Here is a 26,557-nt window from a genome sequence, read left to right as displayed (position 1 = left end):
TCAATTCTCTTCATCAGTCTTAAGTTCTTTGACTTTGGAAACTTTTCCACAATCCACATCAAAACATATCTCTGAAGTGGGGAGCTCCTTGCATTGAGAATAAGGTCCATAAGTTTGCACAAGTGTCCAGGTTAAACTGCTGGAAACAGTAATGTCCCATAAGTTAAATAAAAATAATAATAACTTCCTAATAGGAATTATATTATTAACTTGGTCAATGCAATAGTAAAAAGCAGACTAAACTGTAATAGCTTTGGAAATGTTGAGTTTTTATTTTAAAAAAAGACTCCCCATTAAGCCAATCTAAACACAATGCTGAACAATTGTTAGTCACTGTTATATCAAATCAGAAGAAAAGATCTGGGCAAAAAACTTTACAAGAAAATAAAAATAAATGCTTAAATTACATTTCGACTTTTGAACAATTGTTAAAAAAAAAAAAAAAAAGAGGCATAAACTACATGGTGGGTGAGAGTAATTAAACAAGTAATTCATTTTTTTTTTCTGTGAAAGAAGACCGCTTTCACTTCCTAACAGGAGGAGATGAAATTGGAGTCTTAGTCGGTGAAGTGCTTCTTTAATCCCAGTTGTGCAGCAATTTTAATCAAGAGTTTGTTAGAGAAACTCAACAACCTCTGATCCAAATCAGGCTGAAGTAGTACCTCCTCGGCCTGCATCATTATGCCGAGGTTCTTTGCTTTATAGGGAAAAATAAATTAAAAAAAGAAAGAAAAGGGAGTTACTGTTCTTTTAGAACAAAATCATGTTAACTGTTGAACTGGTCATCGTTCTCCTTCGGCTCAGTAAACTAAAATTAAAAAAAGTGAAGATGAGATGATACACATGCTGTTATTTGAATCAATGAGGAAAATAAAATCAAGTAAAAAAAAATATTTAGTATAACAGGCTTCAAGATTGGGCAAAATCAAGTAAACATTGCAACCCTTCTCCATTTGAATCCAGAAGATTAAAAAATAAACTTTCAATATAGTAAACAATAAAACAACGTAAGCCCAAAAATCTAATTAAAACTAAAAAAAAATCTCAAATAAGTTCATAAACTCATGAAACATGTTACATCCCTTACTCTATAAAATTAATGCCTATTGAAACATCATGCATGTGAGACATGGAGTATATTCTCGCCATCATGTTTAGTCTGCAGGAATGACGCATTTCATTCGGTTAAACATTTTCTCAAGTTTATAAGCTGGCTTACCTTTTTCTTAAGCTGTACCGCCTTTTTTCAGTTTCACATTAAAAGTTACTAGCTGTCCTGTTGCCCAAAGGAAGTATTTACAATCTTTCAAAATTAAACATCACAGACATTACAGGTAGCTGCACTTTGTGCACCAAGGCTAACATAGGGCTGTCTATTTTTGAACTTCAGTTACATTTTTTATTTTCTTCCAGTCCTTTTTGACACTGGCTCCATTAAAGTCCAAATGTGCGTGGCTATAAGTGCTTTGTCACAGGGATCAACAGAGGAGACAATGTAGGAAAGGCACTTCTATTGCAGATCTATTCTGATTGGCTTAGACTTTTTAGTGTAGTTGGCATTATTAATTTAAGAATACTGCTGGGTGAACCTCTGGTGGAACTCCTTTACGCTGTTCAGCAGGATCTTCAGCTTATCTGTTGGTGGCAAGATGGTCATTCTGGATGGAAAACAAAAAGAAATAGCAAAAATTAATGTTTTTGACTCTAAAAGAAGTCGATTAGGATAGGAACAGTAATATTATGTGACGTTTATGTGTGTTACCATAGGCTGAAACGGCTCTCATCAAATATTTAAAAACATGATTCTTTTGTGTGTGTAACACTTATTTTTAGGTCTACACTTTATCTGGGATTTCTTTCTTTAAATCTGGTTGAAAACAGGAGAACATTCAGTAGCAACTCCTGATCCCAACCTGCCAAAGTTCGTTTTTAGTCAATAATGTTATCAAATAAATTAGCAGAAGACACCATGAAAAACCACATCAACTTAAACTTCTACCATCTGTTACTTTCGCAAAGATGAGAATGTGAATTCTGACAAAACAGATGTGATAACATTAGCTAAGCATACGTCCACCTCCACTGCCATGTTTATTTCGGTTCGGCTGTAGACTCTGCAGCTCTTTCTTTCATTACAGCGATGAGTCCCTCCTTAAATCATGATACTTCTACGTGATTGGCCGACCCATGTTCAATCAGACTCGAACAATTTAAGCTAGAGCGGCACAAGATGGTTTCTCGTGTCCTTGTGAACTCACCGCTAACGAATTAGGCTTTCAGGCAACGTCACTGCCTTGCAGGATTGTTTTCATACGGCCACATTAAAGTGTTTCTAACGCTTATACTTCCAGTTAAAAGTGTCCCGTTGTTACAATAAGATTTAGGTCACGGTTTTAACTAGGGCACTCTAAAATGTTTTTCTTTGCAGTCACTAATACCCATTTCCCACTGTTTGAAAAACCAGTTTAAACTCGGGAGCAATCGGCTTTTAGTGTCAGTGGGAAAAGCTCACTGACTTGTGTCTAAACAGGTCAAACGACCCGGCAAGCTACCCGTGTTAAAATCGCCTCGGCTCTGATCGGCATGCATTAGGAACAACAGAACCAGGAATAAAAAAGCTACTTTACAATTTTACTGGACAAATTATTTATTTCTTTACATTGTACATAAGAAAAAATAATAATTTAAAAATCAGTTTACAAATAGATGAGCAAGTTCCCCTTTTTATTTAACCTTTTGTCATATGGTGTTAATTTGTAAAAATAATATTTATTAAATTGCAATTTAAAAACTAAGCAAATATTCTATTTTCTACTCTAATTACAACCAAGAAGGATTTCTGAATCCTATTGAAATCTATTATTTTTCCAAAATATAATGAGAAAAAGAAACAGACTAACATGTTCTAGCAAAGATTTTGATAGAAAATATGCTCATCTAATGTAGGCCTATTTTAAAACAAGGTTCCACTTCAATGAATGTGATAGCTGGTTATCTTGCCCCTGTCGAGGTGGGATCAATCTCTGATAATAAAACCTAATGGAAGCCCTAATTTTACAGTCCCTGGTGAGCAACTGTATCCTGTTCTCTTTACTGAATGGAAAGGGAGGGCTAGCAAAAATTTAGAGATCTCTCCTGGCTGCCACTTTTGAATCTTTTCATTCTGGTTGAAACCTTCGACAACAAACCCTTCATCTCTTGTTAACAAGGTCGCCCCAGACTTTGTGTCCTTTATGGAAAGTGCTCTTTGTTGTGGTTCTTGCAATGCCTTGGAGAAAAGATACATCCCTGTGATTTTTTCCCGCATTTTCTCCAGTTAATACCACGAATTTGAAGGTATATTTTGGGGATTATATGTGCAAAACATAGTGGTGGACTACTTTGAAGTTAAAGAAATGTATTAAATACTTAAGAACTTTTTTTTTTTAAACAATACAAGAAAAGACTTTTGTGTTTGTTTTCTGCACCTCTGGCTTCAAAATTTAAATCATTACGGCAATAATTTTGGTGTCTCAACAATTTCTGTGGAGCTACAGGCTGTGGATAAAGTCCCACCAGAAAAATCCTGTTGTCCTCTTCTTAGATCTGCACCAAAAGCAGATTTAGTTTTTTGTCATTTGGTCCAGTTTCTATTCAAATTTATCTTTTTGCAAATGAACTTGAGGTCACTGCAAAGCCAAATGGAATGAATGGTGGTACCATTGGTCAGAAAGGACTCATGCAGAGCACAGAACCATCCTTCAAACCGAGGAAGATCGATCGCATTCAGGTAGTAGTGTTGCTAAGTAACATACAGTGGAACAGTTATGATTTTGATATTGTGGCTATGTTAGCATGGACACAAACAGTCGGACTGAAGACCTGATCAGATGAAAAATGTTTCATGTCAACTTCATTTTGACTGATAGAGGAGGACTAATCCATGTACACACCCATTCAAATCCCTGGAGTAAAATCATCTCCTCTGCGCATGTTTGCAACATCAGCGTGATGCTTTTCTCTTAATTCACTGGCTCCTGGTCCTCCTTGGTGTGTGTGTATATATATATATATATATATATATATATATATATATATATATATATATATATATATATATATATATATATATATATATATATATATATATATATAAATAATGTGTGTATTTTCAAACCACGCCAAGGGGGTGTGGGGCCATGGGAACAGATTCAGGAATTGCATGAATGATTGAACACTAAATTTGACTTTTGAAAAAAACAATACCAAAACCGGCCAGAAGATGGCAGAAGTGCATCTATATCTAGTGTGAATGAAAGCTGATTTATACTCAGAAACTAGGCCGTCTGTGTGTGTCGCAGTGAACGCAGATATGCTCCCCCCTTTCTACAGACACTCTGCTGCACCTCTCCAAAATTTTAGGTGACCGCAGACAGAAGGCCTCTGATTGGTCAAATCTACATTCGCTCTACACTATGCATATTTCCTATGTGGCACCTTACCGGCTTGTTTTGTTTTTTGTTTTGTTGAACACTGGGACCCTTTTTCACCTGGATCCATGCTCTTTTTTGCCCTCTTTTCCCTCCGTTGTCGGACAAACTTGCCCCCACTTCCTCACCGCCTCAGCCGTATCTAGATCCACAGCTAGTCCTGATTGGCCCTCTGGCTTTGTGGCGTGGAATAACAGCGCAGACCACACCTGCAATATTGTTCCTAAATCAAAAAATACCTGCGACAAGCTCACTGCGACACACTGCTGCTGGTGGATAACCAGGCCGAGGTCATGTTCGGTGAGGAAAGCACAAACCCTTATTTTTAACTCTCATAAATGCTCAGTTATTGTCACTGGTAAATCAGCTCCTGCCGTAGCTCCTGGCAAACTTGTAGTGTGAGCGACCGCATGAACAGCACCCACCCCCTTCTTCTGATTGGCTAATACTGTTAGTTCCAGGGCGCTTCTTGCTACCATTGGCTGAGAAACGCGAGAGGGATTTCGATTGTCTTTGTTTTTATTTATTTACCGTCAATTTATTTTCGAGTTTTTTTTTTTGTTTTGTTTTTTTTTTAACCAAAGCAATCGTTACGGGCCGGAATACTTTAATCCCTTTGTGTCAAAGCTGAAGTTAACTCAAACAAATAAGAAAATCTGTGTTTTAATTTTCAGGTGGGTCCTCACAAAGCAGAACAGATTCCAGCCCTATTTTAGTTCATTATTTATTACCTGAGAAAAAAAATTATTTTCATGCACCCATTGCAATGCACTTGTGGAACACTAGGGGTATGAGTACCCCCTGTTGAAAATGACTGGTATAGACAGACATCCGTAAGGCAAGCAGAGGGAAAAGTACAATTTCAGCCAATTACTTTACACCTATTTGCCACAGCCTGTGAGGAGAAATGTTTACTACCTGAAGTGGTACGTTCCCTCCTTTTGGCCAAAGCCACTTCCTGGAACGAGGCAAATTCCCGTCTCTTCCAGCATCTTCATGCAGTAAAACATATCCGGCTGCTGACCAAGTTTCTAAAGGAGAAAACAAGGACGAATCACTTGGTTTATTGCCATCGATGAGAAACTTCAATCTTTTTGTACATTTTTTAAAAGAACAGAACAGTCTTTCATCATAAAAATTATAATATAAAGTGAAACTCACTTCCTTTTTGAGATTGCTCGAATTTAGATAGAATAATTTCATAACAAGTCCATTCACAGAGTGGTGGACCAAAAATCAAAAGTTCAACATGTCCAAATTAGTCACCCTTTCAAAGCTAAAAGTCCCTGATGCACCGACTTCAAAAATGAATCAGTAATTAATCAGTTATGCATTTCTGAAAAACACTTCTAAAAACCTCTTGACTTCATTCCTTGCTGTGTTAATTTCATTATTCTGCTTATTAAAGCACACGTCCTTTGTTCAGATCCTCAGTCACAGTAACAGTTCCTGAGCACTCACACATTGAATAGCTCTTGATCAAAAGTAAAAACAATTGGGAAAAAGGAATATTGCAGTAAAAAAAGAAGGCGCAGTCTTTGCATGTGCATTGTTTTGAGATATTGTGGACATCAATACATCGAACGGTTGGGCAGATCGATCAGACTGATCCTGTGTGAAGCTCATTAGTGTTTCAGAGGCTCCACTACTCATATCCTAAAATTCCTACTGGCCAGTCAACTGTAAGGCAGCAGGGCCACTGAAAGCTATTGGAAATCATTTGTTCTCCTTCGCAAACAGTGGGATGGTGCGCAACCTCATAGACTAGTTGAATCGTTTCTTCCTTGATGTTGAACTTAACTGCAGCCAGATTGATGATGTCTGTATTATGTTCATGGCTGTTGACATAGCTAAAGAACAACAGGTAGATTGTTTTGGATAAAGAAAATATATGTTCCACTCAATGCTCCTGATTTTTACTGTTCCTATTTGATATAATCAATCTGACTCAACCATGCGAGACAACTTGGATCACTGGAAGAAGACGATGACTCAGAACTGACCTTGGCCTCCTGAATGGCCTTCTCAGGTATGGTTATCCTAGGAAAGGAGTACATGGCTCCCTGTACAGGATTGCAGCTGATGCCGTCCACAGTATTGAGGACCTGCTCGGTGAGTTTGGCCTTCTCTGCTAAGGCACTTAATGTGGCTGTGCGTTCCTGGTAGTAGGAGAGACAAGAGAAAGGAAGAAAGAATGATATAAAGACAGATTTTACTACCATCTCTAACATTAAGAAATTTAATTATGATAATGTTGTTTAAAAAAAAGCAAAACAAAAAAAAAACAGCAAAACTTAGAATTGCAAACTAGGTTAAAAAAAAAAAATAACTGCAACACTAAACACTAAACAAAAGAATTCAGATTTTCTTTTTGCTTTCTTTTTTAGTAATTTTTAGTAATTAGCTGAATACATTGTATGTGAAAAAGGAGGTTTTGTTTTCTATATATCTGGTCTTTACCTTAATAAAGCGCTCATATGAAGGTTCCCCAGGCTGAGGTGGGTTGACTACCAGGTCCATTAGAGCTTGCCCAGGAACAGGTGAACACAGACGGACCGACAGCAGCTTGGTCAGCTGGGCTTTTACATCATCGTCCATGTTTATGATCTCCATGTACCCTCCACGGAAGCCACATCTGATAGCAAGATAGATTTACCAAGACACAACATAATGAATAAAAACATAAGATTTTAGCATCTGTTTAATTGATGACATCATTTCTTTTAGCGAATAAAAGAAAAGACTCACTCTCCCATGTAACACTTGGAGGTGGAGTGGAACGAGGCCAGTTCTACTGTTTCAGAGTACTCTGGTCCCATCTCAAACAGAACCTTCTTAAAGGAGTGGAACTGGCAACCCTCAGCATACACGTTATCCTGGTACACCTGACAGTGTGGGACACTATATTAGAGGATGGCTGAGATCTAAAGCTGGTAGATGATTAAAAACAGGTATGACAGTACCTCATCAGCCATGAGGAAGAGACGCTCTTTGGCAGCAAACCGGATCACATCCTCTATGCACTCCCTGGTCTGCACCTGACCTAGAGAGCAGGAGGAGACAGAAGTTAATAACTGCTGCTAGTGAGTCAATTATTCTGCTCTGCTGCCATCTAGTGGATATCTTTGGAATTACATAATTATTTCCACTGTTTTATTCCTACATTTTAAATAATTATTAAAGAAAGAAATCTAAGCAAAAAAATATACACTATTTCACCAACACAAACAGACAGAGGAGATGTTTGAATACAAAACAGCAGAATTGTCATTAAAGTACTAAATTGATGATCGATCAATCAGATGTATTAAAACCTAATCTTCTCTAATGAACGGCCCATAACAAGAAGCTAACAGTGGAAGCGGTTAATGAAGGAAGGTTTTCATTTTAGGTACCAATGAGGAAGCACAGACAGAAGCCCTCTTAGGAAAAGACAAATAACAAGGAGCTTAATGTATCACAGCAAAGTTGTTCTGCTTTATTCATTCAAAGGGTCTAGTACCATCTGCCTCGGATTAGGCTGAATTAGGGCAGCTGTCGTCCATTAGGGCCAATCTTTAAAACCCATAAGGAAATTCTCCAGTTTGGACTTTTGCAAATAATAATGCTAACTCTGCTTAGTGCTAATAAAAAAAAAAAACATGTCAACTCAACTAATTTTGTCTATGCTTTGAATTACACAAGGAAATCCTGCAGAGCTGTGCAACACCAACTGTTCATATATAAAGGGTGAATTTACCTCCTGCCCTAATTTTAATAACTAAAAAGTGATAAACGCTGAGTACTGTTAAGCATGTTGTATAATAAGAATTTATCAATTAACGACTTCACAATCTAACACAACACAGTAAGCTATGAATAAATAAAATATTAAGCTACACAACACCATTAGAAATGTGGAAATCACCTTGTAGAAAAACAAAAAAAAAGATCTACATTTTTAAACTTGGGCCAAAAATAGTAAGTAGGTGATCCATAATCTGTTTATCAGAGGTTGTGTTTTTTATACTATTTTTATTTCTATATCGAAAACTTTGTTGAATTCTTGGAGAGATTTACGGTATTGAATGCAGAGCTGGAAATCCTACAAATACGGACAGTTTTCTGAATAGTTGTTCTTTCATTTTAGACAGCTTATTGAGAAGAGAAAGGGAAAGAATGTTTTGCTCTTATAGTTATTTAAAGGAAATGGTCTAAAATGTGCATCAGCAGTGTTAAGAGTTGGGAGTTACAAAACTGACTACAAAACAGCCAGATTTACTGCATGTGTAAGTTATGGGCCCAAATCTTTGATTTATGTTACATTTCAGATGTTCCCCTAAGAAACATGGCTCTGACTGCCGGATACCCAGCTGTTATCTGTGTTCATAGCTGGTTATATGTGAGAATGGTGGAACATTTCACTAAGCAAAGCCTGCAGCTAAGTAACAAAAGGTGGTTCCTTGCTCACAGTTTGTGCATCAACATTAGGATTCTCTTAAAGCAGCCCTTTCTAATGTAATGTTTTAACTGAAGCAATAAGTAAGCAAATAATAAAAGTAAAGTCAATTCCTGTTGAGATGTAATCTTCAAATATAAAAGTTATTTTTATCTTGATGTTTACAAGCAAGCGTCCTTTACCTTTGCCCATATTAAAAACCTATTGCAGTCATCCGGACTATAAATATAAAATTATAAAACCGTACATCTTATCTAGAGATCAGTAACTCCTGTAAAAACAAAAGAGCTATTTGGTTGATGTTTTTCTTTTTGTAATAAGAGCCACAAGTTCTTCAGGAATCTGTTTAACTTATCAGCTCTTTTCTATTTCAACTCATTTAGATTGTTGTTATAAAGCAACCCATGCATCTTGCCACTCTGGTCCTTGCTGCCCAAGTGTAGCTATATGAGACATTAAACAACAACACTGCTGAATAATTCGCCGCTGTAGGTCTAGCAAAAACAAAACAGTAATAGAAATCTACCTGTGGGGTTTCCAGGGTTGATGATGCACAGGGCTCTGGGGTTGCAGTAGAGTCTAGCCTCATTCAAAGCTCGCTGGAGCTCATCGATATCCAGACTCCAGCACTTTTCTTCATTAAGGTAATAGTTGATTTGAACAGCACCGAGTTCAGCGAGTGCGGCCGAGTACAGGGGGTACTGAGGTATGGAGATCATGACGCCTGTGCGCGTCACACCTTCGCCACAAACCAGCAGCTTCAGCATGGTCTGAGAGAGAAGTACAGGGATCAGAATAGAAGACACAAAGACGTTTACATCCCATACAGTTATGAACCATTTCCCTTTAGAAGGATTAGCGTACATCTATAAAGTTATGCCAACATACAGTATAATTATAATGAGGGGAAGTTTCAAAACTCCACAGCTGAACTAAATGTTCATCTTTTCAGTAAAAAAAAAAAAAAAAAAAAAAAAACCCGAAATTATTTTTGAGATATAAAACAGATTTTACTTTGAAATGAAATCAAGTTGTGTCTTTGCAACGTGATTGTTGAGACATGTCCAGATAGAAAAGTATCGTGTTTGGTCGTCACTAGCTCATTCATTAGGAGACATTTTTATGCTTGAATATTTCATTGGTCTGTGATGAGCATCACCAATACAATGAGTTTTACTGACTTTGTTCTACAAGAACAGCTTTCAATCTGTTAAATAAAATTATATTTTATATCTCATTTGATTTTTGTACCACAATGCCGTCACTGGCCCCAGTGGTGAGGTAAATGTTGTCTGGATCACAGGGCACGCCGCCGTCGCGCCTCTCGATGTAACGAGCCACATCCTGACGTACAGAGTCTATGCCCTGACTGGCACTGTAGGCACCTGTAGGGAGACCGTAGAAGCTGGTGCTGAATTACGTTTTTACAAAACTAGTTATGTTTGTATTCAGTAACAGAAACCGGTGTGAAATTTTAAAGAGGAAGGATTGGTTCTTATAGTTAGAGCTTGTGAGTGCATTAAGAATGTGTATTGCAGCTATACATACCCATACTGTTTCCTCCACAGGAGTTCAGAATACGACATGCTCTGCTTTTAGCATCCTCTGGGAATGAGCTGTCGCTCAGCAGCTCGGGATACGAGCACAGTGCCAACACCTTCAAATCAAACAAAAGTTTGTGTGAATATTTGAGATCCAGCATGGATCCCACACAACCAAGCCGACGAAGATTTTCAATGAAGGGGCAAACTTTTATTTTATTTTTTTAATAATCGATTATGTAAGCTACTATATTTAGATGAAAACTTAAAGAGAGAGAGCAGAGGAGCAAACCTGTCGGAAAAAAGTGATTGGCTGCTGGCCCATGGCATGTGCGTCACCAATGTTTGCCTTGATGACCTCAGCGAAGGGCTTCTTCATTCCCTGAATAGATGAAATTGATACAGAGGATTAGTGAAGCAGTGCTTGAATACTTCACATGACTGATTGTAAATATCTAAACAGCCTTCCTTTTATCAAAAAGAAGGAAGTTGACAAACTGTCTCATCATGTAATCAACCGACACCAAAGCTGCTGCATAAACGTAAACCTCCTTTCATCACTGTGGTTCAAGGGTATCGTCCTAAATGTTTGTTTTCTTTTGAGATTTGTATGAGGTGTAAAACACTTCACAGCTGAGTTTCACAACACCCCAGCTTCAAAACTACACCGGAAATTTACAGAAACGTTTACATAACTATGGCCCAAGTAGCTTCCTGTTGCAATTTCTTTCTCCAAATGATGCACAGAGGCTTTTAACAATCTCCTACTTTAGTCATTAAGAGTAGTATAACTAAAAATAGTGCTCTATAGTCTGTCCATTTACCATTCCTTACCTTATTATATGTAATAGCCTAGTCAGAGAAAGGAATAACTACAAAAATACGAACTAAGTAACTATTTTTATTTTTAAGAAACAGAAGTCTTAAACAGAACTTTGCTGAACAATAATAAATGAAGTGACTACATGCTACATTTAACAACACTAAGATAGTAACTCACTGCTCCCCTCAAAGTCGCCGTAAAGGTTTTTAAGGAGCACAGTCATGTGACCACTACCTGCTGACATATAATTTATTTCTACGTTTTACACTTTGGTTTTGCTTAGTTGGATAGTAAATAAAGCCATTCATGTATATTTACAATAACAAAAGAGGTATAATAAAGCGCATATGCGCAGAGGGTAGACAAGGAAGTAATGAGCTAAGCCTGTTAGCACCTCTAAGTGGAGTTGTGAAAATAATGAAATTCAAGATGCAGTTTGAGAAAATGCAAAAGTTTTTGACTCCAAGAGGTATTAAGAGTCAAACGGCGCTTCAAATGCAGTATTAACTTTGGTATTTAATGATGCGGAGCTAAAGCTGAGGTGGAATTTAAATACTGCTGCAGAGCTAATGGATGTGTAATTAAACGTCCTTATCACTACTGATAATAGCACAGCAATGACATTATTAGTCTCTGCAGTCCAAGTATAAAAGACATTGCAAAAAGATTTCTGACCATGCTGCTAAAATCCACAAGGGTGCTTAAGATCCGATTCTATTAATTCAATTTATTTTGCATTCATTCCAATGAAAAGGTTTTAGCCTATGCCTTTTATTTATCTATTTGAGATATTTTTCTTACCCTACTCCAATGCTGTGTTTGATAGAAAAGTGAATGTGCTTTCCCCTTAATATTATGATAGGAGGCTCTGCTGAGAATTCAGTAGAACTCGTTGCTGTAGATCAATTTAATCAATATCGGTCGACTTCGTCACTTGTCTCTAACTAGCTTTCTGATTCTGTGGTACGGTCTCATCACACCTTATGCAGGAATTCTATTTAGGCTCAATAAGGACCATCAAAACACCATCAGGACAAAAACTAGATGGAAATGGCCATTTTATTATAATTAAATGGTTATTAGTCTTTTTTTATTTAGGCATTTGTATTAGCAGCAATAAAATACCAAAACAACAGACTCCAAACAAGAAAGCACGCAAGGCTATGAAAAAAAATTCCGCACTGGAGCGTTTATGTATATGCCTGGAGTTAGGAAAAACACAAATAAAATGTTGTATTACAGATTGTGCGAAACTTGCATACAACTACAGCGAACTTAGCACAGCATGGTTATCCCCCTAAACTGACAGGCAAGGCATGGCTCTAATCTGTAAACATATGACTCACGCACTCCTTTAAAATCAGGCTTATAGTAGAGGAAAGTTTATTTTTATAGCATATTTTAGTGGCAAGACAAAATAGAGTGCTGTTCATGAGGAAGATGGAAAGTAGATTGCTGTAGCATACAGGCAATAAAATAATGAAAGTACACAACACTAAAAAATCTACATTGAAATGGTTATAAGAGATATAAAATAATTGAAAAAAGATTGCTGGTGCCTATCTCCAGCTGTCTACAGGCAAGTGGCGGGGTCCACCCTGGACAGGTCGCCAGTCCATCGCAGGGCAACACAGAGATAACAGGACAAACAACCATTCACACTCACACCTAAGGAGAATGTACAGAAGCCAATTAACCTAACAGTCATGTTTCTGGATTGTGATAGGAAACCGGAGTACCCGGAGAGAACCCATGCATGCAGAGGGAGAACATGCAAACTCCAAGCAGAAAGACCCCGGGCCGGGAATCCAATCTGGAAACTTCTTGCTGCAAGGCAGCAGTGCTACCCACCTATCCACTGAGCAGCCTTAAATAATCACGTTTAAATTGTACAGTTAATCAGTTTTTTAAGGTCTGACTGCTTCATTAGTCTTTTAATCCTGGAAATGTTCTTTAGGTGATAGAAGGCCGACTTTATCACTTTCTTTATGTTGTTCTTGAGATTCAGGTCCGAGTCCATCTCAAAAACCAACAGCCTAATTGGCGTTTTCTAGCTGTAATATCAGCAGCTGGGTGCAAACTTTTCAAAAATATTCCTTTAGTACAAAACTTGTTACTTTAGTTTTGTCTTGATTCAGGTGAAGAAAATTTTGGTACGTTCATGAATTAATTTCTTCAATGCATTTACCCAGAGGGTGAATGGGTTTATACTGTAGTTACCTGGTGACATTGTACTGTGCACCTGCGTGTCGTCTGCATAGTTATGGTAACTAATGTTGTTTATTAAGATCTGAATTAGGGAGAGCATCTACATATTGAAAAGGAGGGACTTTAAGATGGACTCTTTGGGAACGCCACATGTGATTCTTTAGATCTCTGATGTAGTTACCTACCGACACATAAGAGTCCCCGTCCTTCAAGTAGGATTTAAACCAGTCCAGCTTTATACCAGAAGCTCTCACCTAGTTTTCCAGGCTCTCTAATAAAATCGAGTGATCAGCAGCTTTCAATGCTTCACTGAGGTCCACTAACACCCGAACTGTCTGCATTTATGCAGATTTCATTGAACACGTTGTCAAGGGCAGCTTCTATACTGTGTTGAGTTCAGAAACCCAACTGGAAGACATCAAAGTGGCTGATCATTGTTAGAAAGGTGTTAAACTGTTCAAACAAGGCTTTTTTAATAATCTTACTGATGAAGGGGATATTTGAGAGGGGCACGTAGTTGAAGAGTAGCAGCTTACGCAGGTTGATTTTTTTTAACAGCAGTTTTATAATTGCTGTTGTCAGGGCCTGGGGGGAAAACACTTGACAAATAAATTATTATTATTAGAGCTAAATCAGACATTATAACAAGCAGAGCTATCTTTAGGAAAGCTGTGGGTAATAAATCAAAGCGTTGGGAGGAAGGGTTTTGGTGCATGATTTCTTCTAAGTTTTTGTAGTTTTTCATCAACTAAGGAAATTATGTATAGATCTGCTCTCGTTGGAGACAACAGTACTTGATATGGATGTACAGACTGCCCCTCTAATCTCTGGGAGGTTTTCAGGTAAAAAAAGCAAAGTCGTTTAAGACCCTGGCGGAATAGTGTTCAGATGCTATACTTACAGGAGGGTCTACTAATAGGGGTGTAAATCACATCCATCATGGCGATTCGATTCAGTATCAATTTCCTGACCCAACGATTCGATTATTTTCGATACTTAAGAATACACCACGATTCGATTCGATTAATCGATTAATCGGTAAAAAAATTTTTTATTTTATTTTATTTTATTTTTTTTTACACCTTACAGGCTAAACAAAGTTTCAAGTTTGAAATAAATCAATGAAAGCTGTAATATCGTTATGCATTTTCTTTAGAAACAACAGCAAATAACAGAAGTAGAAAAGTTGCATCAAAAAATACTGTAAAAATACTGCACAATATCAGTGTAATGAGTTCAATGCAATACCTCGGCTCCAAAGAAACTGTCCAACATATTTTTTTAGAATTTAATAAATATACTCAGGAAAGAGAGATGTTGTGTAGAGAGTTAGACAGGAATAAAAATAAACTAGATATAAGGGAATTGTTTCAAAGGTAATCTGGGGACGTAGTTTTTGGTAGTATTTTTAATTTTCTAAGAACGGGTATTTTAGGGAGAATATAATAGTTTGTCTGGTCCATACTCCATTCTGGAAGGTGGCGGTAATGCACCTATAAGTTGTTTGCCAACCGCCATTAAAAAAAAGAAGAAGAAGAAGGCTCCAGAGTGTTGACGTCACCGCCCCTTGAGAGACGCTCCGCTGCTCCTCTCCCAGATTGTAGCTGACCGCAAACAGTGCACCAGACAGGAGGCCGGCTTGTTTTGTTTTTATGACCGAAATTGCGGAAAACAACTCGTGAAGTTTGACCCGCTAGAAGAGCGAGGTGCGCGAGAACGCTGGGAGCCTTTTTCCAGCTGAATCTCCGCTCTTTTTTCCCTCCGTCGTCGGACTAAACTCGCCCCCACTTCCTCGCCGCCTCGGCCGTATCTAGACCCACAGCGTGTAGCTCAGACCACGCTTCAATACTGAGCATAATTTAAAAATGTATGTGTGAAGCTCACTGCAACACACTGCTGTAAGAGTATAACCAGGAAGCGCGGTAGGAGGGCAAAATAGGTTTAGCGGCACCGCAGCACGGGAGGAGAGTTACGCCCAGGAGCAAATGGATAAAAATAGACCGGAGGGAAAAAAAAAAACAATCGATTATCTTGCGGACGTGTCGATGCATCGGATCGTCGGCTTTTGGATCGATGCATCGATACAAAACGATTATTATTTACACCCCTATCTACTAACCTGTCATCCATGACAACCAAAACATGAGTTGTTAATGTTTTTGCTAATGATCTCAGAAGAGAGCTTCCCTTGCATTTTTTCTGTTGTACATTCTATCAGTAAAGTCTCACTTTAAGGATGTTCTAGTTAAATTGAAATCTAGACATATCGAGGAGCCACTTTTACAACAGAAACAGGATTTTGAGCTGATGAGAAGTGGAGATAAATGTGGGGCAATCCTGGGCAAAAAAAAAAAAAAAAAAACTGTTAAGGGACCAAAAAAGACATGAGGCTGGGTCAGAGGTCAACATTTTAGAAGGACGTGGGGTGTAGGGTTGTGTACATGGTGTGCCTGCCAATTCTTTTCGTTTTTTTATTCAAACCATGCATCATCTAGATTTATTTGAATTGTGCATGAGGCTGTAATCTGAAAAAAATGAGCAAGTTATTATGGTTAAGAGCACCACACTTCCTCACCTTTGTTCAAAAAACGCCATCTTTATTGAAACACTCCTAATAGAATAAATTATCACAAAAGTAACAAATGCCAAATGTTAATAATACAGTAGCTATTTGAGATATCTATCTGAAAACTATTTTAGATAAATGAGGAGAAGATACATTTGATGAAGACAGATTGGGCTTTAATCTGCATGGGGTTAAGTGATAAAAGGCAAGATAACATACGTGGGTAGCAAATTCCATGTAATTAGAGTGAAGAATATTACTGAAAAAAAAAGTTATTTTTTATAATGTCTCTAAAGGCCCTTGCTGCAAGCTGAACTCTAATGCTGTTGGATCTGCTGACAGCACAAACCCCAGCTGCTTACAGTGGAGATGAAAAACATGGTGACAGCAGAGCGACAAGAAACCAGAGGAACATCAGGAACCCCAACACCCTGCAGAAATCAAAACAGCCTTTTTGTTTGATTTGTCCAGTACAGCTTGGATTTTATGAAACCTGGGACTCTGGCTGCGTCATTGAATGGGCGTCAGAGAGGCGTATCTAAGGCTGAGCCAATAACATCAAACAACGTAAATAACTCCCCTCTTTGTGAAGGGAGCCTCCCATTCAGGACGCTGACCTCTTGAAAAAAAAGTTAACCTTTGCCCCTCTGCACTGGCATCAAAAGCTGGGTGATTTTTGTTCTCAGTCCTCATTAGGAAATGAAACACAAATACTTTAGAAAAGTGCAACTATTCCAAGCTTGGATACTGCACCTCTGGTTTAATATGCTTTTCTTTAATTTCATAGTTTTATTATTGCTACAATAGCATAGAATAAATCATTTGTAAAAAAAATAAAAACAGCTTTGATCTATGCCCCTTTTTTGTGGAAGACAGTGGATGGAATCTGCTTACACAGCCCTCTTTGTGTCCAACTTGGATACTTTCTAAAATGTCCTAATTTATCATCAGCAAGTAGCTCATTTAGACAAAACAAAGGCTACAATCTAATAACTTTGCATTAGACTTTTATCAGTGCACCTGCAGGGTGGTGCAGTCTAACACATACTGCGATTATGGGAAAAACAAGGCAACAACTGTCCAGACTAATCATGTGGGAAACATGAGTAGGGAATTACACTGTACTTTACTGTGTGAGTGTTAAAGTCCCAGACAAAAGCAAGAACACCACAGTGACCCGTTTACCAAGGTAACCCAACACCATCCAAAGAATTACTTGATCATGTAAGCACTTATAAAATGGAGGAGGGTGTTTTTTTATTGAAACCTTAAACAATGAGCAGTTTTCAATACAGTAGTCAGTAGATGTGCAAAGTATTGAAAAGAGAGGGATGGATTGAGAACAGTAATGATTCGTTTGAATAAGTTTGTGGACATAAAGAGAAATCCTGTTTTCCCCTCCTCAGGATCAAACTGATTATTATTATTATTTTTTTTTTTAAGGTTGGACCTTAAGATTTTCCTGCTAATTACTTTTTTTTTTCTATGAACTGAAACAAAAAAAAAAAAAAGAGTGGTATATTTTACAGAGGTTGTAGATTTGAACTGCATCCTTCATCCAGAAAGTTGATATTGGAGGTTTGTGAATTTTATTTACCGGTAACTAAAAAAAAAGAAAAAAAGGCATCTCTTAATAAACCCTAACAAGTCTTTGGAAAATATCTAGATTCACCACAGAAAACCTCACAATATGTTGCTGATCATTACAAGGTGGATACAAATGTAATGTCTTCTGCTTTTTGACCATCAATGCCTCGGCTCAAAAACACCTGATCAAACCTTCGTAGAGCTGAGAAGAAAATAAATTAGCTGGAAGAAAACCAAATAGAAATCAAGCCAATAAAGAGGGAGATCAGCTGAGGACGTGGCTGTGTCAGAGTAAACACAATGGGAACCAGTGAAGCATCTGGTTAAAAGGTTACCACTATCATTACACTCCAAGCAAGGACACACCACAGAGAGATGTTCACATGCTTATTCTATCCTCACACCAGACTGCACTGGGTACATTAGGAGCTGCCACATCATCAGACATGGTGGGACAGGAAGGGATACATCTGGGGAGGGGATAAACTGGCAATATTTGATAAATGCTGGATGGAAACCTCTGCTAGACTGTTCTCATAGTGACAGTGGGCACATCCCTCTTTTTAAAGTGCTGCAATTATGGATAAAGGACACGAGTTTCATGAGGAAGATAAAGGGTGAAGAAGAAAAAATATTTCCTCGATATGTTAAAATCTACGGAAGAGGATTATTCTGAGAAAAAAAGTCAGAATTCTGACTTTTTTCCTTGTATTATACTGAAATAATATTTAAAAATCTGTTAACTTTTTTTGTTTTTTTAATGGGCCTAATCCTCTTCCGTAAAAACTGAATCTGCAGCTCAGACATAAAAAAAAAAAAACTAAATGGCCATCTAGAAAAGAATGAAGATCTCTGCTGTAAATCTCTCTACTGTGCAACAGGGATATTACTAGGTGGAACAAACTGGTTAAGATTGTTCTATAAGCAGCTTTTTGGTAACTAAAGTTTACCTAAAACAACTGGAGAAAATGGGGGCTTGCTTAGAACAGGGTTATGTTATAGATATCTAGTTTATATTTCAATTATTACCTTGCAAAAACAACAACATTCAAATATTTTAATTTAACAGCTTATGGAAATACATGCTTTTAATGGATGCATTTTGATTTTGGCAGATGGTTCAGTGTTCTTGTCTGCCCTAGAAATATAAGAAATACACAGAGTACACAAAGCAGACAGAGTTTTAGCATGATTAAACTGGTCAACGATTCAGATCTGGAATTAGTTACCAACCGGTGGACTTTGATAAGTAGCACTTCCCCCAAAAGTTAAATAATCTTCGTTGTTGGTATTTAAATGCTGATGCAGTTTAATTTTATCTGCATGTTAGTTTAAATTCTCTCTTTCTGGCTGTTAAAATGTGTTGCTTAATGTGTTTGGTAATGGTGATTTTATTTTTAACTCCTCTGCCTGGCTGGGATTACACTGGATCAGGGATCTTTACATCATCATTTATTTGCATCGTCCCTTTCCATTTAACAAAGGTTTTGTTCATTTGCGTTTCAACCAAATTAGAATCTACTCCTTAATATCTCCAACATTTTGAACAAGCACTCTACCAACACAGCATGCAGGTCCCAGCTGGTTTCCCCATCAGCTGCTCTTACCTCACTGAGCTCCCTCTCCAGCTCCACGGCTCGCTGCACGATGGGCCCCCGGACGGCGTACTCCACCTTCTTCACGGTGGGGTTGATGGTGTCGATGGTCAGCACCTTGGGTCGGGACATCATCCCGTTCTCGGACATTTTTTCTTTGGGGAGTCCGCGTCGCGTAGAACTCAAACTGGACAAGGCTCTGCCGAGAGAAGAGGAGGGGGAGGTGAGTGAGCGGAACCTGGGACCACCGCCATTCCCATGCGCGGTTCTCCCCGGGCTGAAAAGCCGGAGGCTTCTGGGTGACAGCAGCTGCACGCGCGTGGCTGACATGTTACAACAGTCCTGTCCAAAGAGTCGGTGGAGTTTAGAAAAGAAACCCTCAGCTCTGCACAGCGACCGCCGTCAGACCGGTAACCTCACACTGCAGAGGACGGATAAAGTTGTGTAATTGGCCCCTCAGCGCTTCTAAAAGTGACTGAGATCTCGGACTTTTGGACCTTCAAGACGCCGCATTGATAAGAGCAGCGCGAATAAAAGCCGAGAGGAGGCGCCTGGAATCAGCCACGGTCCTCAAACTTTCACTGGAAAGTTTCAGGGTGGGCGGATGGGGACAGACCCACCCCGCCCCTTTCGGCTTCTTTTCCACCTCAGGGCTGTGTTCGAATTCATGGGCTGCAGGTCTACCCTACGGCGGCTTTTACCGCCATACGCTCTGTCGCTTAGCAACCGTGACAGATGACCCCCAAAGCAGGAAAAGGATGAATACCGAACTTTTCAAAAAGTTTATATTTCATTTTCTTTTATTTTTATTTTAAAGTGAACAAATACTACACTCATGTGAATACAGAGTGTAATAATAGTTAAATAACATGCTGCTGTCATTTAGCACAATGTTGCTATTTTTTAAACATCCATTACTGTAAAAATGTCCGTAGCTGTATGGTTATTTATTCTCTAGGTGCACCGTTTTATATTGTTAAAAAACGTTACAGTATAGTGTTTTATTGTTTATATTTTAACCCTTCCCTATTATGTTATTCTTATACATTTTTCTAAGGTCCACATTTGTGTGATCATTTTTAATAATCTTTCTGCTGCAGTGAATTTCCCCATTGTGGGACAATAAGAGATTTGCTATTCTATTCTATAAAATGGGTAGAAAGATATAAGTAAATCTAAACAATGTGTGTATAAAGAATATATCTGCAAAATCTCTAATATTCAACAACAAAAAATACTTAGTTTAGCAAATTGGGCAAAACGGCAATGCAAAAATAAAAATCACATCAGATTTATAGTCCCTAAACTGCAGATATATTAGAATGTGTCCTTAAATTACAGCCAAATCCATTTACACAGTAACAGATAAAAACCTTTAGATAAATCAAACATTACCGCCAAATATCTGACTCAATAACCATTAAAACAACTTTTTTTCATTTATTTCAGACGAAACTATTCACATACTTGGGTTATATTAAACTGAACTTCCAATATTTACCACTGTCCGGCGACAAGTACCACTTCCTCTGAGCTTGCTTGGTCTCGCAATGAACTCTGGGATATCCAAGGATAGGTAGGATACACCAGACCCATCCTTCAAATTGGGCAACAAGTAGCTTTGGAATCTGACAAGACCTCGGCGCCGCACTATGACATAATCGGCCTTTGAATCTGTCCTTCGAAGGACGCATCCCATGAATTTGAACAGAGCACAGGTTAGCCCATGCATTATTGCCCGTGGCTTTCATTTAGGGTCTATGCTACGGTTACATAACCAACCGAGACAGCTGAAGAAGACCCAGTCGGACAGAAGATGGACATTTCCAACCCTGTCGTGTCTATTCTTTTAGCTCTGTGAAATTAGCAGGGATTTGAGTTTGCAAACTGTTGCTCCAAATAATAATGCATAAAACTGATTGGAATGAATGCTTGTAATGTAACATGAACATGGTTTACACTAATTGGACCCAGAGCTGCATATTCCAAAGGAAAACATGACATTGCAGCACTTTCAATTAACCAATAATCTTCAGATCTCCATAAAAGTAATGTTTCCCCTCAACAATTAAATAGAAAACCGACCAAACATGGCTTTACACTCAGACATCTTCCTACCCAAATAGCATTTAAATGACCTCTAAAATGACATTCCATTCAACAGATTTGGATGTAAAGTTTTGAAGACATTTGGATCTACTGACTGATTGAACTACTGCTACAAGAAAATTAAACTAAGATTCTCTGCTTGTACCTGTAGCAACATGTTCATTAAAAAACAGTTGGCGTTTGTGGGAAAGATGTAGTGCCAGAAGTCATGAATGCAAAAGAACAGCTTGGTATCAAGCTTGCTGCCAAAAAAAAGTTTGAAGAAAATGAATTTACCTAATCTCTACCTCAATTTGATTGTGAAAGTTTGATTTATTTTGTGTGAGGTTTTAAAACTGTAATGCTCATTCCCTTCCAAACGTATCACACTTAAAATAAAGCCAAACTCATAAGCATAAAAATGGTAAGTGAAAGTTGAACTGTTTAAACTTTGTGATTTAACTTTATGCTCTGATGGTCTGTATTAAATCAAACCAGTAGCGCACAGATAGTACCAACCAAATTCAACAAATGCATCAGGTAGCAAACTTTTATATTCAAGGCAGCCATATTAGGGATGTGAGATGGTGTTTTCAACTTGTTGACATTGTTCTTGTAAGAGCAATTGAATGGTGTTTGCTCAGGCCTGTCTGCCATGGTCTCAGAAAAACAAAGTGGCAGAGAAACTTAAGTGTTTTTCTGCAATACAGCAAAAACTCTGAGATGATACTGACATTAATATCCTTTCGTCCTCCAAATTCAGTTTTTATCATTAAAAATTGTGTTGTCTTTTAAAAGCACCTAACATTTTTTTTAGGTTGAAACTACTGCACGGTATTAAATATTTTGGCATTGATCAGTTTTGCTGTGGTTAATGCCGCAGGTTTTTAGGGTGTGTCTATCTATGTTACAGATCCAGAGAGTGAACGTTTAGCAGGTGAGTGAAAGAGTTCTGTTTGGGTCGCAGCTGACCTCTTGTGTTAAACTGCAAACTTCTTCTGACTTTCTCCTTACCACCTATAAGTAAAGACATATTTAATGGAGTTTATAATTACCAGTTTCCTGCAGTTTTGCAGTTCTGCAGAACAGGTCTGAGATGGGTTAGTTACCAAAACCCTTCCAGCAGATTCTCTGACTAATGCTCTCCTTGCCCAGGCCTGCCAGCTCTGTACTGGTAGTTTTGCAGTTGTAAGGTACTTTTTTTATTTCTAGGTGAACTGATCGTTGGCCTGAGAAGGTTAAAAGTTATCACTGGTTCATACTTTGCCATAATTGCATGTCTGGCCTATTTACTGTGTTCCCTAATCTTAATAAAGCTGTTTCTCCAGCCATGTTCTCTAACAACCCTCTGAAGATCTAACTGATTGTAGACCAGATTACACACACTTCTTATCTATTTGGAAGGAAATTGCATGGGCTGGTATTTATTTATTTAGTGGGATCAGACTAAAGCTTGGTTAATACAAATACACATCACTTTATTTCTCAGTTTATGGAGTTAATTTTGTTTAACTATTAAAAAACTAAAGAACATATATTGTAAATTGTATAATATATATATATATATATATATATATATATATATATATATATATATATATATATATGTATGTGCGTGTTATGGTTGAATCAATTATAAATATTTTGCATTTAAAACAAAAACCCTTTCTCCCTTCAATATGATCTATCAAGAACTCCACAAGTCGAAAAAGTTGTCCTCCTTGTCAGTCATTCTGGTGATATGTTTACATAAGGCCGTCCTATGTGCTCGTCCAGTTAGCTATCTTTTTCTGCAAATGTGCACTTTCTGGCGTAAATATGTGGTGAGCTACGGTTTCAGACAGTCATCGAAGCCCACCTTTCTCACCAAGGTTCTTTGAAAATGACCGACGGTCGTAAAAGAAAGTGTATCAGAAGAAAAGAAAGGCCTCAGAAGAAGCAGATATATGCCAGAATGCTTTGCGTGGAAAGCTCTCCTCACAAAGCATTATTGGATTTGCTGTTACAGCGGGACACTGTTGCCATAGGCTGTTGCTACCCGACAGTGGTGACTGATAACAAAGATGGCGCTGAGGAGTTATGTGACCAATGGGGAGCAAAAGGCAGTGATCATCTGTCCGAACGGTCAGTTTACTGAGTTCGCTATAAAGTCCACTATATAGTCCCTGCTCTAGATAGTGATTGAGGGATTAGTGCGTACGTTCAGACACAGTAAGCTTGTATGAGCTATGAGAACAGCAACTTTTAAACAGAGCGTGCACAAGGAAAAAAGGGCTCTCGCACGCTCATTCTTTTTTTTTTTTTTTTTTTTTTTTTAGTGGAAAGGGCAGGTCTTTAAAAAATTCAAGAAAATTCTCCACAATACCTTTAAGTTCACTTTTCTCTTAGATGTTTTTTCTATATCATTATGTTTTATCAAATTCTCTTTTTGTTATTTTTAAGGTTGTATATTTAAGAGATTTTTTTTTTCAATTAATAATTTTTCTGATTGAGCTTTACAAATTTCAATCTCTTTAACTTCAATTCAACACAAATGTGGGTGGCACCTATGCAGCAGACTAGAAATGTGTCCTCGCTCCCCACGACAGAGGTCCTGCAGAAAATATGATCAGGAAAACATCATTTGATTTGTAAAACTCGATCTGAAAAAGATGAATCGAAAAAAAGACAAATTTGAATATATGAAACCTTTAAAAAATGTTTTTTTTTTTTTATAGCAGTTTAAAAATACTAAAATGTGAAAAAAAGAAAAAGTGCTTTTTGAGAAGACAGTTTTTTTGGATCATTTCTTCTTCCAATTTCCATTTAAATAAACATGCAATTTAATTGCAAAAATAACTGAACAAAGTTTATTACATACAATTCCCTTTCCTTACACTTGCCTGTGATGATGGGTCTAAGCAAAAAAATTGGAAACAAATTTTCCAATTTTCTTGTCAAAACATGACAAGAAAAACCATTAAGATCACCTGTAAAAATAAGCAACAAACCAACATGTATATGGAAATAATGCAAAGATTAAATGCTAAAAATTTACTGCAAGTTTACTTTTTGATTGTGAGCATTTTGTTTCGCTAACTTCAGTCGATTATGCTTCACCACCAGTAAATATGGAATCTACTTGTTTTCTATTAACTTATTAATTTCAAACACAGAAACTGAGCGAGTGGAGCTTAAAGTATAAATGTTTATGCGTATTCAATCGATTTGAGATGCTTAAATCAGAAACAGCAGGCACCTATTGATGACAGGACAAAATAATCTTCACATGAAATGCAACACTTTGACAGAAACAGGTTGAGGGCCAGTGTAGTTTAAACACTAATCTCTAAAGTGAACAATAAGAAGGAACTATGTTGCATTTTCACAGCTTTATCTTATACTTCAGTTCTCTCAGGCATACTTTATCACCTTTTTTTTGTGCCAGCAAATTCAAAATTAAGTCCATCAGCAAAATAAACTATTCCTGTTAAAATCCTGTTGCTGAAATTATATCAGAGAGAGTTTGTGTTGCAACTTTACGTAGAGCAAAGGTTGGCACAGATGGGAACATGAGCAGAAAGAGCTGGTGCTGCGGTGTCTGAAGTCCATAACTTTTGCATTCTTCTGCAACTAGATAGCATTGCTGAGGCTGGTGGGAGAATCCGTGCTGAAGTTCTTCTGTGGGCCCCCCCTGAGCTCTGTCTTCTGGTGCAACCCAACACGTCTCCTCCTGGGTGAAATACCGTGACATGCAGAAGATATAAAAGAGTTTCAGTAGCTCCCAGCAGCGGGGTGTAGACAGTATGGGATCAGTAAGTGCGTGATGAGTGGAAAGTTGCACACATGAGACACAGCGACGAGTTTCGCGGTTAATAAGAAGAAGGGCCAGCACATCAGGACGCAGAGGTACAGATCCAGGTAAGCTGCGCTCCCCAATAAGGAGGCAGCTTCTCAGGGTTTCTACCAGGGGCGACCAAAACTGACCCACCAGTTGGACTTCAGCTCTGAGCAAAGATGGGGTGGGACCACACAGCACGCAAACATCTGCTCCAGGAAGCAGCTGGAAACGGAGAAGGCGGTGGGCGACGGTGGGACTGCCCAGAGGAAGGAAGACTGGGTGATCACAAGAAGCTGATCCAGATGCTGATAAGGTGCGCACCAAAGCAGACAACAAGACAACTTCCTGAGGTGCCAGGCGCCACCACTTCTCAGTAGCCGCTGCAATCCTCCCATGGACAAAGAGGCAGCCAAACTCACTGTCTGCAGCCTGAGCAAAGCCGTCCACGGCTTCTTGGAGGACAGCTGGGTTTGGAGGGAGCAGGGAATCTGCGCAGTGTGTGAGGTTCCCCAGGAGTCCTTGATGCTTCTCCTCCAGCAGCTCATCGATGAGGCAGAAACAGGAGCGCAGGTCCCTCTTGAGTCTTTCAACATTCCTGAGTTGAAGCAGCTCATCCTGTCCCAGCACCAGCACCATGCTGTTCCACACGTTTTCCAGTAGGCGTTGTAAGCGGATCTCCTCCTCTCCACTTGAGCCACCTCCACTCACAGCGATGAGCATCATGCTGTCGTGGAACACCCTCCACACCACTTTCCCACCCCCCTCAGTCTCACATGAGGACAGGAGCACCCCATGTCCTCCTCCGAACATGTGAACCCCATTCAGAGAGCCAATGATCGAGAATGGCAGCTGTCTGGAGGCCCCCCTGGTGAACAGAGGAACCCCGCTGCTGGCTGTCAGGCACAGCAGCTGAGTGGATCCATCCTGTAGCATCATTAGAACAATAAGCGCGTCAACACCCACTTAACAAACTCGTATTTCAACTGCGGCAGATTACAAAGCCTCTCAGCTATTGTTTCGTTTGACCGGTTGTATAACAAGAACAGAGGCTAAAACTCCTAGTGTTGCATCAGCTAAGGTTAGCCGTTAGCCTCGCCTGAATCATTAAATAATAAAAGAGACATAAATCAACCGACAAACCTTCTAGCAAACCGCTCTTTAAAGCCGCTTAGTCTTGTCTTCTAGCTGTATTTATACATGCTAGGTTAACAAAAGAGGTTACCGTCGTTTCCACAGTAACGATGTCCCATGATTCATTCTCTTACATCGGTTTCATCAGGCTGGTCGAGCAGCAGTTCTCAGTGACGACCTATGCTGTAACCGCCAAAGAGCGGGACAAGGATACAGATCTGGGTTCAGCCTCACCAGCTCCGGGAAGCGCCTCTCCCTACGTAGAGCTGAAGAAAGTGGCTACCCGGAATG

The 26,557-nt window shown here is 38.6% G+C and overlaps 2 protein-coding genes across 5 annotated transcripts; both read right to left on the bottom strand.

The window, feature by feature from the left end:
• Positions 1–248: 248 nt before the first annotated feature.
• Positions 249–26,557, bottom strand: gpt (glutamic--pyruvic transaminase). 4 transcript variants are annotated; one of them, XM_038301583.1, is made up of 12 exons: positions 26,401–26,557; positions 19,240–19,426; positions 10,741–10,830; positions 10,456–10,564; positions 10,159–10,292; positions 9,434–9,677; positions 7,433–7,512; positions 7,218–7,354; positions 6,930–7,104; positions 6,473–6,628; positions 5,388–5,500; positions 1,548–1,658 (listed from the first exon to the last, which is right to left on the bottom strand). In XM_038301583.1, the coding sequence occupies exons 1-12, from the start codon at positions 26,409–26,411 to the stop codon at positions 1,568–1,570; spliced, it is 1,527 nt and encodes a 508-aa protein (XP_038157511.1). In that variant the 5' UTR covers positions 26,412–26,557; the 3' UTR covers positions 1,548–1,567. The 4 variants fall into 4 exon arrangements, with proteins under 4 accessions (XP_038157509.1, XP_038157511.1, XP_038157510.1 ...); XM_038301582.1 differs by having other exon boundaries at positions 26,358–26,549; XM_038301584.1 differs by having other exon boundaries at positions 26,276–26,545.
• fuz (fuzzy planar cell polarity protein) lies at positions 24,489–26,269 on the bottom strand. The gene has a single exon (XM_038301585.1). It carries the CDS (start codon positions 26,069–26,071, stop codon positions 24,785–24,787), a length of 1,287 nt encoding a protein of 428 aa, XP_038157513.1. The 5' UTR covers positions 26,072–26,269; the 3' UTR covers positions 24,489–24,784.

The sequence above is a fragment of the Cyprinodon tularosa genome, unplaced genomic scaffold (assembly GCF_016077235.1).
Source record: "Cyprinodon tularosa strain WSP-4 unplaced genomic scaffold, ASM1607723v1 ctg47, whole genome shotgun sequence".
Taxonomy (NCBI): domain Eukaryota; kingdom Metazoa; phylum Chordata; class Actinopteri; order Cyprinodontiformes; family Cyprinodontidae; genus Cyprinodon; species Cyprinodon tularosa.
This window is presented reverse-complemented; position numbering and strand designations above follow the sequence as displayed.